The sequence below is a fragment of the Ursus arctos genome, unplaced genomic scaffold (genome assembly GCF_023065955.2).
Source record: "Ursus arctos isolate Adak ecotype North America unplaced genomic scaffold, UrsArc2.0 scaffold_16, whole genome shotgun sequence".
NCBI classification, from domain to species: Eukaryota; Metazoa; Chordata; class Mammalia; order Carnivora; family Ursidae; genus Ursus; species Ursus arctos.
In genome coordinates, this window is record NW_026622830.1 from 20,130,544 (window position 1) to 20,147,280 (window position 16,737).

Sequence of the window (16,737 nt, forward strand, 5' to 3'; positions counted from 1 at the left end):
AGAGATGTGGATGTGGGAAAACAGAAAGTACGTTCAGGAAGAGCAGAGTGCAGCTGGGATGCAGTGTAGGGCAGGTATGTGGATAGGGGGAGAACATAAGCCAGGGAAAGTCCTGGACGGTTCTGGGAAATAGTTCGGAGTCTGAGCAGATAACACCCTGCTCAGGACCACACTCTGTGAAAGCTCATCTGGAAGCCAGTCAGCCAAGAAAGCCTAGAGGCTGGAGGCTAGTACACCCCACTACTATCGCGTGGGCCCTACCCAGCCCCTCTCCACTTTACTGCTCCTGCTAAGGAGGCCAGCGACCTTTCAACCGAATCGACCTGCCTGTCTTCAGTCTGCATTCTGTGACTTTATTTCTTTGGAGCATGAGATAATGCTGGCCATTTCCTCTTTAAAAATAGCCTGATGGGGCGCCTAGGTGGCGCAGCGGTTAAGCGTCTGCCTTCGGCTCAGGGCGTGATCCCGGCGTTCCGGGTTCGAGCCCCACGTCAGGCTCCTCCGCTATGAGCCTGCTTCTTCCTCTCCCACTCCCCCTGCTTGTGTTCCCTCTCTCGCTGGCTGTCTCTATCTCTGTCAAATAAATAAATAAAAAATCTTTAAAAAAAAAAAAATAAATAAAAATAAAAATAAAAATAAAAATAGCCTGAGTTCCTCAAAAAGTTCAACATAGAATTACTGTACGACGACACAACTCCACTCCCAGGTATATGCTCAAGAGAATTAAAAACAGGCACTCAAAACACACATTTTCATAGGAGCAGTTATTCACAAAAGCCGAAAGGTAGAAACAATCAACTGATGTGTAGATCAACTAGTTGTGGTATATCCATCCATGGAATATTATTCAGCATAAAAAAGAACGAAGTACTGGGGCGCCTGGGTGGCTCAGTCAGTTGAGCGTCCAACTCTTGATTTCAGCTCAGGTCATGACCTCAGGGCTGTGAGATGGAGCCCCATGTTGGGCTCTGCGCTGGGCATGGAGCCTGTTTGAGATTCTCTCTCTCCTTCTCCCTCTGCCCCCACCATCCTCCCTCTCCCTCTCTAAAAAAAATTTAAAAAAAAAAAAAAAAAGAATGAAGTACTAATACAACAGAGACGAACCAGGAGAACATTTGGCATTCATTATGCTAAATGAAAGAAGCCAGACACACAAGGCCACATGTTGTATGATCTCATTTATACAAAATATCCCAAACGGATAAACCCATGGAGACAGAACAGAGGAGTGGTTGCCAGGAGGCAGGGACGAGTGCAGAGAAACTGTTTAGGGGGTATGGAGTGAGGGAAATATTCTGAAACTAGACAGAGACAGTGATGCACACTGTGGATATAATTAAATCCCACTGAACGGTTCGATTTAAAATGGTTAACTTTATGTGATATGAATTCCACCTCAATACATTTGTTTTCAAGTATCCTGAAACTTTCTCTTCTAAATTTCCGGATGCACTTTAACCTCGGTTCTCTCTTTCCTCTCCCATCTTTCCTCCTTAGAGCCTTTGGTGGTGGAAGACCCTTACCACCCTGGCCTTGGGCTCTGCCTCCCCCCTCCCATAGACACTCCCCTTACCTGCTTCCTCCCCACCGAGTACACAGACATTCCATTCCCTCTGCCTGGGGCTATCCTTTCCCCTGGAGAACCGCAGGGCGCACTTGGCGGCCAGTAAGATCAGGCACAAATGCTCAGTTGTGAAGTCCTCCCCAGTGGGATAACTCCCTGCTCTCTGCTTCCAAGGCTCACTCCGGAATGGGGACCCTAACATACCGTAATATGACAATCTGTTTGCGGGGCTATCTCCACCACCTGGCTGTCAGCCATGTGCCCATAGACCACATCTCACCTAGCCCGAGATCTCCAAACCCCGGCACAATGGTTGCCCTATGGCTCTGTAAACATTCGCTACAAGAAAGAATAACATCAAGGACTGAACAAGGGTGATGGTTACCAGAAGTAAAGAAGAGACAAATGACAAAACTTCCGGATGTGGGAAGTGAGCATAGATGGATGTTCAACAGAGGAGAGGATTAAAAATGATGTGAAAATTGGGGCGCCTGGGTGGCACAGCGGTTAAGCGTCTGCCTTCGGCTCAGGGCGTGATCCCGGCGTTATGGGATCGAGCCCCACATCAGGCTCTTCTGCTCTGAGCCTGCTTCTTCCTCTCCCACTCCCCCTGCTTGTGTTCCCTCTCTCGCTGGCTGTCTCTATCTCTGTCGAATAAAATAAAATAAAATCTTAAAAAAAAAAAAAATGATGTGAAAATTAAGTCTGGACAACTAAGGAGAGATCTTGGGGCCATCACCCACCAAAGAGAGGCACAGAGAGAGAGAGAGAGAAGCTCTGGACACATCACTGTCGAAGGCAAAGCTGCCTTCAAGCTGGAGAGAAAGTTCCTGAAGGGCTGAGACCGTCTTTATCATAATTTTATCTTGCTCCTTCAGAGCCTAGCACAGTGCCTGGCACAGACCAGGAGCTGAACAAACATCTGCTTTCTCTCAGTGGTCTCAGCACAAGAGTCTGCCATTTTCACTCCACAAAGATGCTCTGAACCAGAGGCAAAGATGGAACCCACTGCAAGGCCCCCCCAGGAGTCAGGATTCTTGTTCCTCTCAGAACAAGAAAGCAGCACGTTAAGGTGAGGGAAAGGTAAGAAAGACAGGACCCGAGACACGTGGCCCAGGCTACAGGGAGGTCTACGCCCAGACGTTAGGCTGGAACAGGGGGACTCACGGGCCAGCCTCGGCCAATGGGAGCAGTAGCGAAGAAGTGCTCCATTTAGACTGAAGAAAGCAACGGGGGCCAAGGGACATAGGGCCTGGTGAGGGGGTCTGGATTTTATGTGAAGTTCTGCCCACGGGGGGAAACATCTGTGATACTCTCCACTGCTCAGGCTACTACGAGAAAGTCAAAAGCCCTGACGGAACGCCACACTAACCTGTATAAAGGCGGTAACATTTTCCCGAGCGGCTGCGGCCACCACGTCCTGCGCGCTGGTTGGCTGACGCCTGGGACACTGGGACCACCACCAAGCACTCAATGGCCGTCCTGGGATTGTAGGCTCGGAGTTTCACAAAGCCGCAGTCGATCACATACACAACCCCGCTGATTGTAATGGAGGTTTCAGCCACATTGGTGGCCACTATCACCTAAGTCCCCACAGCAAGAAAAGAAAAAAGAGAAGGTACTTGGTTCTTTTCACTTTTAAGAAACTACTCAAAATCCTGAAAGATTTATTAAAATATTTCCAACAGTGTAGAAGCTGTAAGAGGCAGTTTAACATACTGGAAAGAACAGGAGTTTTAGGGTCAGTGTGCCCTGGATCTGAATTCTCCAAGGTGTGACTCTGGACAAGCTGGACTTGTCCAGCTTGCTCAGGGGTGGTTTTTAATCTGGACTGCTGCACAGTCCCTCATCTACAGAATATTCACCCCCGCTTCTGGATTGTGGGGGGCATCAAACACGAAATATCCGTAAAGCAATTACAGCCTGGTGCTTGGCCCATAATAAATACTCAACAAATGTAAGTTTTTGCCTTCTGCACAACTAAAGAATATCACCACCTTGAATATCTTTATTCATTAATTCACTCACATTTAAACTATTTTCTGAAGGTCTGTGCTTTGCAGGCACTGTTCAAAGTACTGCGGATGGTGAACAAGGAAGACAAGGCCCCTGCTCTCCCAGAACCTGCATTCCAGTGTGAGTGTCTGGGTGGAGAAGCAGTGACCATAAACAAGCAGATAACCTCAGAGTGACCAACCGGTGAACAAAATGCAACAGAGCAGTAATATATTATATAGTATTTGAAGCGTTCCCTATGTATTATGTTATAATAGTGGGCTGTGTTACTTTGGATGGCCAGGGAAAGCTTCTCTAAAAGAAGATTTTGAGCTGAGCCCTGAGTAACAAGAGGCAGGCAATGCTCTAGAGATCCAGGCAGAAGAAATAGTTCACAGAAAGGAGAAACAGCCAGGGAGGGCAAAATCCAGAGGAAGGACGAGATGAGGCTGGAGGACAGCAAGGGCCAGACCACGTGCTGTCTCTGGGCCACTGTGAGGTGTTTACATTTTATTTCAAGTGCACCGGGCGCTGTCCCTGTAAGGTTTCAAGAAGCGAGGAACACATATAGATAGATAGCACTTAGAACTAAAGGTACTTTTACATCTATCATCTTATAAAAATCTTCCTACCATTTTTATCTAGTAGACACTTAAGATTTTATACCAGAGAACCACCAATCCAAAGGTTCTTATTTATGGTTCACAGCTGAAAAACTGGGCTCGAGGGTGAGTAACTCCGCCAGGCACCGAGTAACGCAGGCACAGAGTCCAGGCCGCCTGACTGGTTGGCCACAGCTCACATTTGGCAGGGCCAACTTGAGTTGCTCCAACCCAATGGCCATGAGGCTGCACACCTTCTTCCAAGTGGTCTGAATTGAGAGTGGACCCTCAGACCATCCCTCCCCTGCAGTCCTCTCTGCCACCTGCTGATAAACAGCTACAATAAGCCAGCTTCGGGCCCGTTCTATGCCTTCCTCATCTAATGGGGAGGAAAGCCGAGTAAGGCTCCGGGGGTGATGAGCAGGACGCAGACTGGCTGCCTGCTGGTACCTTCCAACCAGTGCTTCTCACCACACCCTTCCCCGCCCCAATTTCAAGGCTAAATATTTTTAAGCCACACCTTGAATTAATTGATTAAAATTTGGCTCTATAGGCTAGCTGATGCCTAAAACAAATGGTTTAGAAACCATTTGTAGTAACTTATCTATTGTTCCTGACTGATCACAATTCACCTGGACAGTCACTTAAGCCAAGCTAGTATTGTGCGTGGGGCAATACCGAGCAGAGAGAAAAGAGGCAAAGAGAAGTCACTTGCTCTGATAATCACTGTCAGAATGACCCTTGTGTGAGGCAGGTTTAGAAATCTCTACAACATACTATTTACTGTGTGCTTTTACATCTACTGCACAGAAACACAGACCTAAAAGTCTTAAAGAAACCTTCCTGTTAAGCAAGTTTCACTTCAATTAAAAAAAAAAAATATTTCCCAGTGCATAGGGAAGGGGCACCAGCATGACCACAGCTGGCTGCAAACACCCCTGGTCACCGGGTCAGTCTCACCTTTCTGACGCTGCGGGACACCCTTTCAAACACTTTCATTTGCTCAAAGGAAGGTAGTCCCGCGTACATGGGGAGAACCCGGAGGTGTCTCTTCATCCCAGTTCGACCTAGCGCCCGAGCCTGCTCGATCAGCATAGACACGACGGTTTCCACTTCTTCCTAAAGACATCCAACCAGGAACCAAAGAAACCGAGATCAATCTGGAGCATGTCATTTTATCAGACTTGAAAGAAAATGAAAGTCGGGATCGGAGTGTTAAGTATGGACGGATTCACGATTTCTAGGGTGACCGCACCCTGCTCGGGGGTGGTTTTTAATCAAATGCTACTGAACAGCAGTGCCTATGGGGTGAAAATTTGCAAGTGTCAGATTCATTACTGAAATCTATGCTATCTGCAGTGAAGAGAAGAGCTCCCGATAAACAAAACCAAAGCCTATCTTACTTGGCTTTCATGTACTGTGGCAAACAAAGCATGTCATACATGTGGACAAGCCGTAACATATGAAATTGCTAGAAGCTTTCCCCAGAAGAGATTACGGTACCGTGGAAAGTGCTGACAGTGGAAAAGATTACGGCTGGAGGACGGTTCTGAACAGTGCTCTTGGGCTTGTTCAGCTGTCCTTCCAGAGATGTGCCCACCTACCACCTCCAGGATGAGCGGTACCGCTGGGAAAGAGGCTTACGGGAGCAACACACACGCACAAAATGTACCCAACGCAATATTTCACTGTGGTAAACAAAACAGCCCACCGACTACATCATTTACTTTGGACTCAACTAATAAATTTAAAATATACTGAACCCTCTACAGATAGAACAGGTGGGAACTAATGATTCCCTGACAACTTGGTCAGCAGATGAATGACATCAATCCAAACAATTTTTTATGCAATTAAGTAAACACAAAATACAATAAAACATGAAATGAATGGCTAAGTAAAGGAACAGGCCCCTGTTTAATTTTGGTGCTGCCTTAACGTGTCTGCTCATCAGAGAAAATTCCAGTGGAATTACCTGTCCAGTCAGAAATGCTAATATGTCTCCATCTCCTTCTGTCTGGTGAATTTTCATCACAGTTTCTACAGTTGATTTGATATAATCTGGAACAGGACTGAAAAGATGTATGAGATAAGTTCATCACTAGGACATGCTCGTTAATTATAGATTAATTACCCTAATAATCTGGCAGCAAAGCTTCATGAAAGTTAGTTTGGGCCTGCCTGGCAGGTAAACAGTATATGATGAATAAAATAAACATTCACTCCCTTTTTTTCTTTTTTTTAAAGGCAGCATTCAAAAGTAATGCATAATTATATGTATACCATGATTCTTAGCTTTATTTGCAAAGAAATAAAAACCCATGCAAACAAATGTGCTATCGTTAGCGTGCGAAGATGCCTGGTCAATGCAAATCGGGGGCTGCGGTCCCAGTGCTAAATCCCACACTCTTTCCCCTTTCCCTCCCGACCACTAGCAGCCTGTCTGAGTACGTTGTTCAGAGCTGATGGATATGCTATCCAGCGAGAAAAACTCCCAAGTCACACCCACAACTCTCTGGATTTATCAACCACTGTACCATCTCCTGGTCTTTCTCTAGTGACTAGGTGGAGAAATTAGGATGGTCTCTTCCTATCTAAGGGGGCTCCTCCCAATCATGTCAACCAGGCCTTCTTGCTAAGATGCAGAGAGCTAAGAACCAAATGATTCGCATCATCAGTGCTGCCCTCACAGGCAGGCAGTCTGGGAAACCCCAGTTCTGAAGACTATCAAGCCTCCTTCCTGTAATCTTGTTACCACTTTGCTCTTTCCAACTGAGCTACTGACCACAGACTCATAGAAATTTGCACATCAGTGTCAAGAGTTTCAACTGCATTCAGTGGTGACACTGAGCAGGGTTCCAGAATATCCTATCAATGACAGGAGACACAAAACATGCTCCACTCAGCAAGCTGGTATATTGCCCTTGGGGCTGCAGGCAGAGACAGTGGCTTCTCATTCCATAACTCAGGCCCAGTTTGCTAATCACCATCATTAAAAATGCAAGTATCCTTAAGGGTTGCATACTTCTATGGAGTAAATCTGAACAAACCTACTCCTTTGGAGTAAAACTTAGTGCTTGCTGGTTTCCAATTGTAATTTACCTTCTGGTTGGAATCTGAAAAAATGAAAACCTAAAGAAAACAGGTGAAAGTTCCCTGACTATTCAGGTGAACACACACACACACACACACACACACACACACACAAATTCAAGTACCATCAAACCTTTGTAGATAAAAGATATCCACTGGAAATGTTCGCCCTTCTACTGTAAGGATCACACAGGTATCCCTTGTTGGGTCACTGGTTTCATTCTGATTAAAGAAATCTCGAAATTTCTATTAAGAAAAAAAAAAGAATACTTCATTTCTCTCAAAAAAAAAAAGTTCACAGTAACTCACTGAAAGAAAGAAAATAATAGAAAACTGGCAGAGCAGGGGATGGGTAGTAGAAACTGGATATCTACAACTCAGACTATGGGTTGCAAAGTAACTACTAAAATTCCTATTTTTATTATTGCAATTTTGAGGAATCACATTTCAATGCCAGACTCTTTACTAAGGTTTGAAAAAAAATAATAAAGGTTAGATTTCAAAACTGTATCATTCACTAACGCATCTGGGTCAATGTGTAGCGGTAGTATTACATCTTATTTTTATCCCCTGGATTTTATTCAATAGAAAATTGGGTCGAAAGGTGTGATTAGAATTAAATACAGAGTAAATCAGGTTGATGTGTAGTTTTAATCTGAAAAGCACATATCTGATCACATAAGGTTATCAATTTATAAAGAAAACTTGTATTTCTAGGAACACTAGGTATAGTACTAATATTACAGAGACATATATATATTTACTACAAGCTCCGCAGACTATTGGCAGGGACAGCGTCTTCTCCATCTCCCATGCCCTATAGGAGTTAACACAACCCCTTGTATGGGGTAGGTCATCCACTATACACTTCTCCGGCACTCCCATAGTACCCCGAGAAGAGAAGTAGCTCCTGGCAGCTTCTCCAGTAAAGGTGGCCACGTCTTCTTCAACGGCACTTGACCACCAGACTGGCAGTCTATAGGGAGGCCCGGCACGAGAGCTCTGGCCAAAGATGAGGCAGGGAGATACCACATTCCCTGTTAGGGAATGTGACCCCAGATACACAGAGAAGCTGGCGGGGGAGTGAGTGCCAGAGGGGAAGCGGCTCTGTCAGTGGCAGAGGGACATGGAAATCCTGGTGGGTGGAGTATGCCATCTGAGTCCCACAAAGGATATTCCAGTGCCCCTGAGGCCTGGCTGGGCATCGCTTTCTATTATCCTAGGAGGTCTGGCTATGTAACCCCACGTCCTGCCTCCTTCACTTCCCCGTGTATCTTTACAAACCATGCCGATGCCTGCTCCTGGACACCGGGAGCCCGGGGAGCACTGAGGACTGCATCGAACACAGTGAATGGACACGAAGGAGCACTTCTACAAGAGTCGACTGGACTGAACTACAGAATAATGGGATGCGATATGCTGACCTCCAGGTTGTATCTGAGAAGAGTAAGCACCGAAGTAAAAGTGCTTCATGCCAACAAAAGAACCATGCTGTGCTATGAAGAACCCCGTGGCACCGTTCTTCACTTCCCTTTTGGATCAGTTCAGTTCAATGACTTCAGCCCCCTGTCTCGCATGGGGTGCACAGCACAGGCACGCTACAAGTGATACACAAACAAGTGAGAAGAGACAGCGCCCCCACACCCCGAGAGTGAATAATCCAGGGGGACAGGCACGTCAAGAACCAATCATAACACAAACCGAGGCAGAACGACCACATGACCAGAAAAAAGCCCCAAGTTACTCAGAGAGAACAAAAGGTCAATGCTGAGCGGCTTCCAGGGAAGGCTTCAGGGAGGCAGCAGTACCCCTGCCAAAGTCTGAATGGGGGAGGAGGACTCCTACTGGCTGGGAAGAAGGGACAACCCTTCCCAGGATGACAGCAGAGTGTAGACTAAGACATAAAGGGGCCACTGACAATGGAGGGAGCCCAGGATCTAGGGCAGGAAAGCCCCGTTCTGAGTTAGTCCTCTCATCTACAAAAGGACAAACTGCCATCTACCCTGGGTGCGACTGCAGTCGGTACCGGTCTGGCCTAGAACGTGTCCTCAGTAAGTGATCGTATTATCACTCTGAAGGGGCCCAAATGTCATGCTTCATGGGCACTTCATTTGCTGGGCAAGACAAGGCAGCGAGCATGGGCATGACGTCATGAGACTGTGTTGCAGATGCCTGGCTCTGGTGGCTGTTTTGGAGGAGGGCAGGGGCAATAAGCGAGTGGAGGCAAGCTAATTCAGGAACATACTGGAATAGCTCAGAGGAGAGAATGAAGGCAAACACTGGGCAGGGGCCGGGTGAAAGCAAAGCGTGCAAGAAGTATGAGTGATGGGGCCTGGCAATGGCTGAGTGAGAGCACATGCACGTGCACTCTGGGAAGGATGGGGTTACTTCTTAGTCATGAAGAACACTTCCTAAAGCAAAGGAAGCCATAAGAGAGGGACTGACATAGAGAAGCCAACAGTCACAGGGCAGCAGGACTCACAGGTGTGTGAGTTTAGCTGGCTAACGACCGGCCAGCTGCTAACAACTCCAGCCGGAGCGCAGGAACACAAGACAGCCACAAGCACAAAGCGGTGGCTGAACCAGGGGCCATCGAGGTCGGCAGCCTCGAGGAGGAAGAGCAGCCGGCAAAGGAGTCTGAGGGAGAAGCCTCAGGGAGGCAGGAGGGAGGGGAGATGGCAGGTATCCAGAAGCTGCTGATAGAGAAAGATTTTAAGAACGACTCAGTGAACAGAGCTGAATGTTACCAAAAAGGCAGGCAGAACAGGGAGGATGGCTACGCCTCATTCCTGAAGATGTGGTGAACAGAACAGATCGGTAGTTACTCTTTCAAGAAATAAAATTCAGCATTTACTGAGATCTTTATGCTTAAGATATTTATCTTTTATCTTTACCTGGAAACATAAAATACGCACATACAGACAATTACAGGCTAGAGAGTAAATAAATCTAGCGTCAACAGCGTACGCCTGGTGGGCCAGTGAAGGAGCAGCAGGAGTGAGGTGAAGGGGAGTTCATTTCACCGGGAAAAGGAGAGTGCGAGTCAGGTTTTAAACAGGTGGGCTCACACCGACACAGACACACGGCAAGGAACATAATATGACAAAGAGCAAGACGACAGTCTATGAAACAGAAGGTAAATGACGTGGACATCTGCTGGGCCGTCCTCCCAGCTCACCAGCTTCCTTCGCTGGTAGCTGCTCAGACCTGACCCACAGGAGAGGGCTCCCAGCAGCCATGTCTACCCAACACACCCACCCTGGGCCAACAGCCCTTGCTCCATGCAGATTGGTCCCAAGTGGGTACCTGACCCCAGCTGACCCCCAGTTCCTTCTCTAGGACTCTGGAAAGAGAAATTAGTCTCTCTCCAAGAAGCTAGATAAATGAAAAAAAAAAAAAACTGTAGGAGTTGTCAGCAACCCTATTTCCCGCCACGTGGATGGAACCAAATAACAGAAAAACAATAGCTTGTGATACAATGGTCAATTAATACTTCATAATTAAGGGCGCCTGGGTGGCTCAGTCAGTTAAGCACCTGCTATCAGCTCAGGTCATGATCCCAGAGTCCTGGGATCGAGCCCTGCATGGAGCTCCTTGCTCAGCGGGCAGCCTGCTTCTCCCTCTCCCTCTGCCTGCTGCTCCCCCTGCTTGTGTTCTCTCTCTTTGACAAATAAATAAAATCTCTGAAAACAAAAAAACAAAATAAACCTAATTCCAGAAAGTCTATCTATTCCAACTATTGTAGGCGGAACAGAAAGAAGTTTTTTAAATCTCTGTGCCACACCAAAACGCAATGGAAGGATATTGGAAGCAATACGATATTAACGGTTCTAAGAAAATACTCGGACATGATAATTTTCAAACAAAGTAAAAACTGTTGGTTTTTAAAAGAGAGAAGAGGGGGTGACGAAGGTAAAAAAAAGTAAAACAGAGGAAGACGTTCTGTGCCACGTGGGCATGGAGGCGATGGCAGGAGGTGAGGCTGGGTGGAGCCCTCAAACCAGCGTTCCGGTGGGTGCCATGGCTTGGGGGGGGTGAGAAGTAATTCAAGAGGGCAACAAAGAGCTTTGATCCAAAGGCTATCAAGTGCAGACTGAAGACAACACACTCCTACAGCCTGTGAGAAGGTCCGAGAAACCAGCCAGGCTACACAGGCAGACACCCCTCTTAGCCACACTGAGTTTTTTCTCTCTCCAAGCTGCTCTGCAACCCTGAAGCCCAGGAAACCAGGAGCCAGGAGCCAGGCCCTTTTCCTCTCTCGGCTGGAGACAGAACTGGCCTGCTGACTGGTATCTGCACAACTACTCTTGCCTCTTCTACACAGCACCCACAGCGATCTTTCTAGAACTCAAATATGATCAAGTCACTGCCACACCTCACACCATCCCAGGGCTCCCAACCGGGTGTAGGGTAGATCCTTCCTCCTTTGCTTGGCCTATAAGGCCTTCCATCACCCGATACCTACCAACACCTCCATTTTAATCACCCATTGCTTCCCATTCTATCAAAAATCACTGAACCTAAAGCATCTACTCTGTGCCAGACACTGTTTTAGGTGAAAGGGATAAAACAATGGGTTAAGACATTCAAAGTCCCAATCTTCATGGAGCTTGTATTTTACAAATGGAAGACACACAATAAACAAACACTCAGCTATGCATGTAATGCTAGGTAGAAGTGCTCAACAGAAAAACTGAGCAGAGCAGGACGCTGGAGAGCAGCAGGGCGCTGTTTCCATCAGGGTAGTCAGGAAAGGCCTCGCTAACACATGGTCAAGACTGGACTGAAATGAGGGAAAAGTCATGAGAATGTGTGGGGTGAGAACGGTCTAGAGAGAGGGAGCCCCCGGAGTAGAAGCATACTTGGGTTCTTCTGAGGAACAGCAAGGTGAGGCTGGAGCGTAAGGAGCATGGGAGAGACTGGACGGAGAAGAAGTCAGAGAGGTGACAAGAGAGGTAACTGGGGGACAGAGACCATCCCCCACAGGCCCTACGGCAAAGTAAGACTCCAACCTTCACTTGCCTCCCAGCCCCTCAGACACATGGTTTCACGCCCGTGAGGTTCCATGCATATAAGACACCCTTCCCCACCCATGGCCCATCCGGCAGACTTCTGTGCAGCTTTTGAACCCAAATGGGATGTCTGACCTCTATGAAAGCTTCTGGACATCCTCCAGCCAGGTAGACTTAAGCAGCCCCCTCCCTAGCTGTCTCAGCACCTTGACCTACTGATCTGTAAACATTTATTTATGTGTCTGCTTCCCGAGAAGTCAGGGAGGGTTATAAATCACCTGCAGCCAGCACCTCGCTAAGCATGTACGTATATATATTCATATATTCATATTCATATTTACATATTTACATACATATATTTATATATAACTAGTGGTCAAAATTATTTGAGTTTAACTGCTGTTTGAACTAAAATATTAACTGGTAAGGGAGAAAAAATAGTATGAACTGAGCCATAAAAATTATAATGTAAATTACTACACGTATAGGGAAAACTTCAATTACACACAAAAAAATCTAAACCTAAATGCTACAGTCATAAATAAATTTCAGAAATACAACCTCATACTGAAAAAAAGTAATAAAAGGAAACTGCTGTGTGGGGAGAAACACAGTATGTAGAGAAACGAGACAAGTAGGTAATTACGAACTCAATTAATTACAGGCTAATTTCCACCCACAAGCTAAAAAGGAGTATCCTCCGATCATATGGAATCCAGGACATCAGATGGCCCCATAAGGAAGGTAGGCCATTCTGTCAAAGATAAGCTCTCACTAAAGATAACTTCCCAAGGACACGTCCAACAATTCCAGTGCTCAGAGGGGACAGCATGGGGAGGTGGGAAATGCTCCTACCTCTGCATCCAGAGTTGCTGAAGCTACAATCAGTCGAAGATCCCCTCGCTTTCTCTGAATCTAAAAAAGAAGGCATTAGGAAACAATGAAACAGTGCTATACGTACAGATGCTATCTTTTGGTACCTGCAATATACTTCGGAATAAATCAGCATGTATTTTGGGGGAGTCAAGGGGGGCTTATAGAAACAAGACTGACCACAGGTTGGTAAATACTAAAGTCATAGGTGAAAAGGTGGTTCGTTATACTATTCTTTCCAATTGTTTAAATAGCAAAATTTTCCAAAATAAAAAGATTAAAAAAAATGTTTATAGAAAGTTCAAAGGAGCTTTAGGAACTGAATTAGAATTTACCAGAAGTAAAACCATTTCTTCCTGATATTTGGGTCTCTGGATAGTCAGAATCTATGTATACCCAGTTGAAGTATGAAAAAGTACATTAAAAGTAAACAATAAAGGATAACACTAAGACAGAAATACAGACAAAAGATCTTAACGGTTACTCAAAGAAATGATCAACAGGCAGAGAAGAAACGATCATATAAAGTATAACAAAAATATATAATAGCATGACATTACTTTTTCATTTACCGAACTGGCAAAGATTTATTTAAGGCTAATACTCAGGGCTGGCAAAGATTCAGTGAAATAAGCCTCTTATTATACTGCTCCCCAGAGAATAATAAGCAGGTGGGATAATCCGTCGTTAAGTATCAAGAGCAGAAATCTTTTCCCAAAAAATAACATCACGAAAACAACAATGATAACTAACATGTACTGAGTGATGTGCTGTTCCCGGGTCTCTGCACACGGCCGTGCGTACACGCACTGCACAGAGATGTCCGGCTGAGGAGGCCGGGGGCGTTGGAGGTCCAGAACACCCTCCCCTCACCTGGCGGGGGGCCGCCTCCACGTGTGAGCATCTTGCTCTAATTTGTACACAGGTGGGCCTTCATAGTCTATTTGTGACTCTGGGCCAGGTACCATCCGAAGAATTTTACGCCTCACAATAAATGATGACCTAGAACAGCTCTGTCCAAGAGAGCTCCCTCCAATGATGGAGAGGTTCTGTCCAATGCACGAGCCACTAGCCACGTGTGGTTACAGAGCTCTTGAAGTTTAGCCAATGTGACAGAGGAACTGTATTTTCAATTTTATTGTATCTTAATTAACTGAAGCCTAACTGCCGCAGGTGGCTAGCGGCTGCCCAGAAGGAAGCGTAGAGACTTCTATTATCCCCATTTTAGAGAAGAGTAAACTCAGCAGGCAGAACCTGAACCCAGGCAGTCTGACCCGGAGTCCACGCTTTTAATCACCTTGGTCTACCCCTCTTTCTAGACTCCTGTGATTGGGAATATGTCCCAAGGGAGGAAAGGTAAGGCTGAAATAAGGCTGGCCATGAGTTGTGATAGCTGAATCCAGATAATGGGCACAGAGGGGTCATTAAACCCTTCTCTTCCTCTGCAGTATGTCTGAATAAAAAATAAAAAATATTTAAAAAAAAGCAAACAGAAATGCAACAGATTTCATTATAAAGGTTCTCACTGCAATATTTAAGATTTTTTTTAATTATTTATTTGAGAGAGAGAGACAGAGAGTGACAGAGAGCACAGGTGGGGAGGAGAGGACGAAGCCGATGTGGCACTCCATCCCAGGACCCTGAGATCATGACCTAAGCCGAAGGCAGATGTTTAACCGACCAAGTCACCCAGGCACCCCACACCGCAATATTATTTAAAATACTTCAAATCTGGAAGCCATATAAATGCTTAACTATAAGGGAAGAATCAAATACTTTATGGTAGAGTCATATGATTGCATAGACATTATTAAATACAATGTCTTCAAGGAATGTTTAATGACACAGAAAAATGATTTTGATATAGTATTAAGAAAAACAGGTAAGATACAAATTAGTGCACACAGTCCAATCCCTATTATGCCAAAAAACAGATGCACACAGACACACAAAAAGAAGAAATATACCAACATTCCACCAGTGATTTTCTCTGAATGGGTAGAATTATGCATCATTTTAATTCTTTTCCTTCATATTTGAGTGGATTTTCCAAACTGCTACAATTACCTTCCTAATCAAGCAATAAAACAAAATGAAAACACAAAAACAAAAGTCTGGCAGCGAAGTCACACCTTTTTCAGCAGGCCAATGGCAATGTCTGTGTACAAGGTCCTCTCGTGGGCTTCATCAAGCATGATGGCACTAAGAAGCAAAGGGAAGACTTGGTGAGCATCGAACAAACCACCCACGTAATCCCGCCCAGATCATCAAGGGGACTTGTGTGTGTCCAGTCCCCATGCGATCACCTTGTATCAAAAGTTGAGCTAAGTAACTCCCTTGACAAGGAGGGAACTATTAAAGCTAATAAAAATGGTGACATCAACGTATCTTGGTGAAGAAAGCCGTATATTTATTGCTACCTTTTAAGAGTTTTATAACCCACAGTGGATTCTAACAGGACCCTAATACCTAATTTTTAAATTACGATATAACACATAATCCCCAGAGCACATAAAAATCAGAACAAGGCCCCACCACCTGAAGACTGTTAAGCTTCAGAGAACAGCACAGAGACGCGTGATCACAGCTGTGTCGCGTGTGTACCTGGGACTCAAATGTAACGTCCTTCCCCAGAATACCACAGAGGCTGTGTAGGACAATGTCAATGCCAAGAGTAAGGGACAAAGACGCACAAAGAGGGAGACAGTGTAAGTAACTATCTGGACTCTGCATATCACGTGACACAAAACACTGCCCAGTTCTGTGCTGTGATCTGCAGTCACCATCAATCCTGGGACATAACAGAGGCAAGATAAGTAAGACAAGTCAACAGATTATTCAGATAATGACAGGGATTGTAATGTGCCCATTTTTTACTGTTAGTTAATTCTGAGAAAGCATCAGAGGTCCAGCCCAGGTAAAGAGAAAAGCTTTGGGGCAGCTGAAGGCGGTCGCTAAGTCCCAGCTATGAATTACAACCGCTTCTCAATCTACTTGGGGGCTTTCAAAACTTCACGAAAGTTACCATAGGAAAAACATATTTACCTATATCTTGTTAATAATGGATCAACCATCATTTCCCTGACCAACATTCCATCAGTCAGGAACTAAAAAACAAAAACACAAAGTTTTAGAAATAATTCATTTACACCGTACATTAATGATCTTTTCAAAAAAGTGCAAGGGTAACCAAATGCATACAACCCCTTCCCCAGTGTGTGTACGAGACAATTCCCACAAAGGACCATGAGGAAATGCCCCAACGCTTTAGGAATCAAGCAACGGCACTGGTCACAAACAAGACTTCAATCATGGGGTCCGCAGCTGGGGCCTGCAAATCTTCCAGCAGAATGCCACCAGCATTTACTATCTGAACATTGGCTCGGCCCTGTTTCCTCTGGGCCTGCGCTACTGGCACTGCGGACGAACAGGCAGTGAAGACAAATCCTGTCTGCACAAAGGAAGGCCACGAGTCTGAGATCGTTGCTCTTAAAATGTCCCAAAGACAGCAGACCAGCAGCTCTTGAGGCTACTACCGTCAGCGTCGACTGCTATTCCCTTAGAGAGGCTGCACAGGGCTGTGGTTAAGAACAGAGGC

The 16,737-nt window shown here is 45.7% G+C and overlaps 1 protein-coding gene across 2 annotated transcripts in view; it reads right to left on the reverse strand.

Moving 5' to 3' along the window:
* The window catches only part of DHX35 (DEAH-box helicase 35), a 63,672-nt gene that overhangs the window by 24,280 nt on the left and 22,655 nt on the right, over positions 1-16,737 (reverse strand). For both annotated transcript variants that reach the window (XM_026503502.4, XM_044385824.3), the window contains 7 exons: positions 16,185-16,246; positions 15,272-15,341; positions 13,122-13,181; positions 7,388-7,500; positions 6,137-6,233; positions 5,122-5,280; positions 2,937-3,147 (listed from right to left, as the gene is read on the reverse strand). In XM_026503502.4, the coding sequence (XP_026359287.1) occupies positions 2,937-3,147; positions 5,122-5,280; positions 6,137-6,233; positions 7,388-7,500; positions 13,122-13,181; positions 15,272-15,341; positions 16,185-16,246 (772 nt within the window). The remainder of the gene's footprint in view (positions 1-2,936; positions 3,148-5,121; positions 5,281-6,136; positions 6,234-7,387; positions 7,501-13,121; positions 13,182-15,271; positions 15,342-16,184; positions 16,247-16,737) is intronic.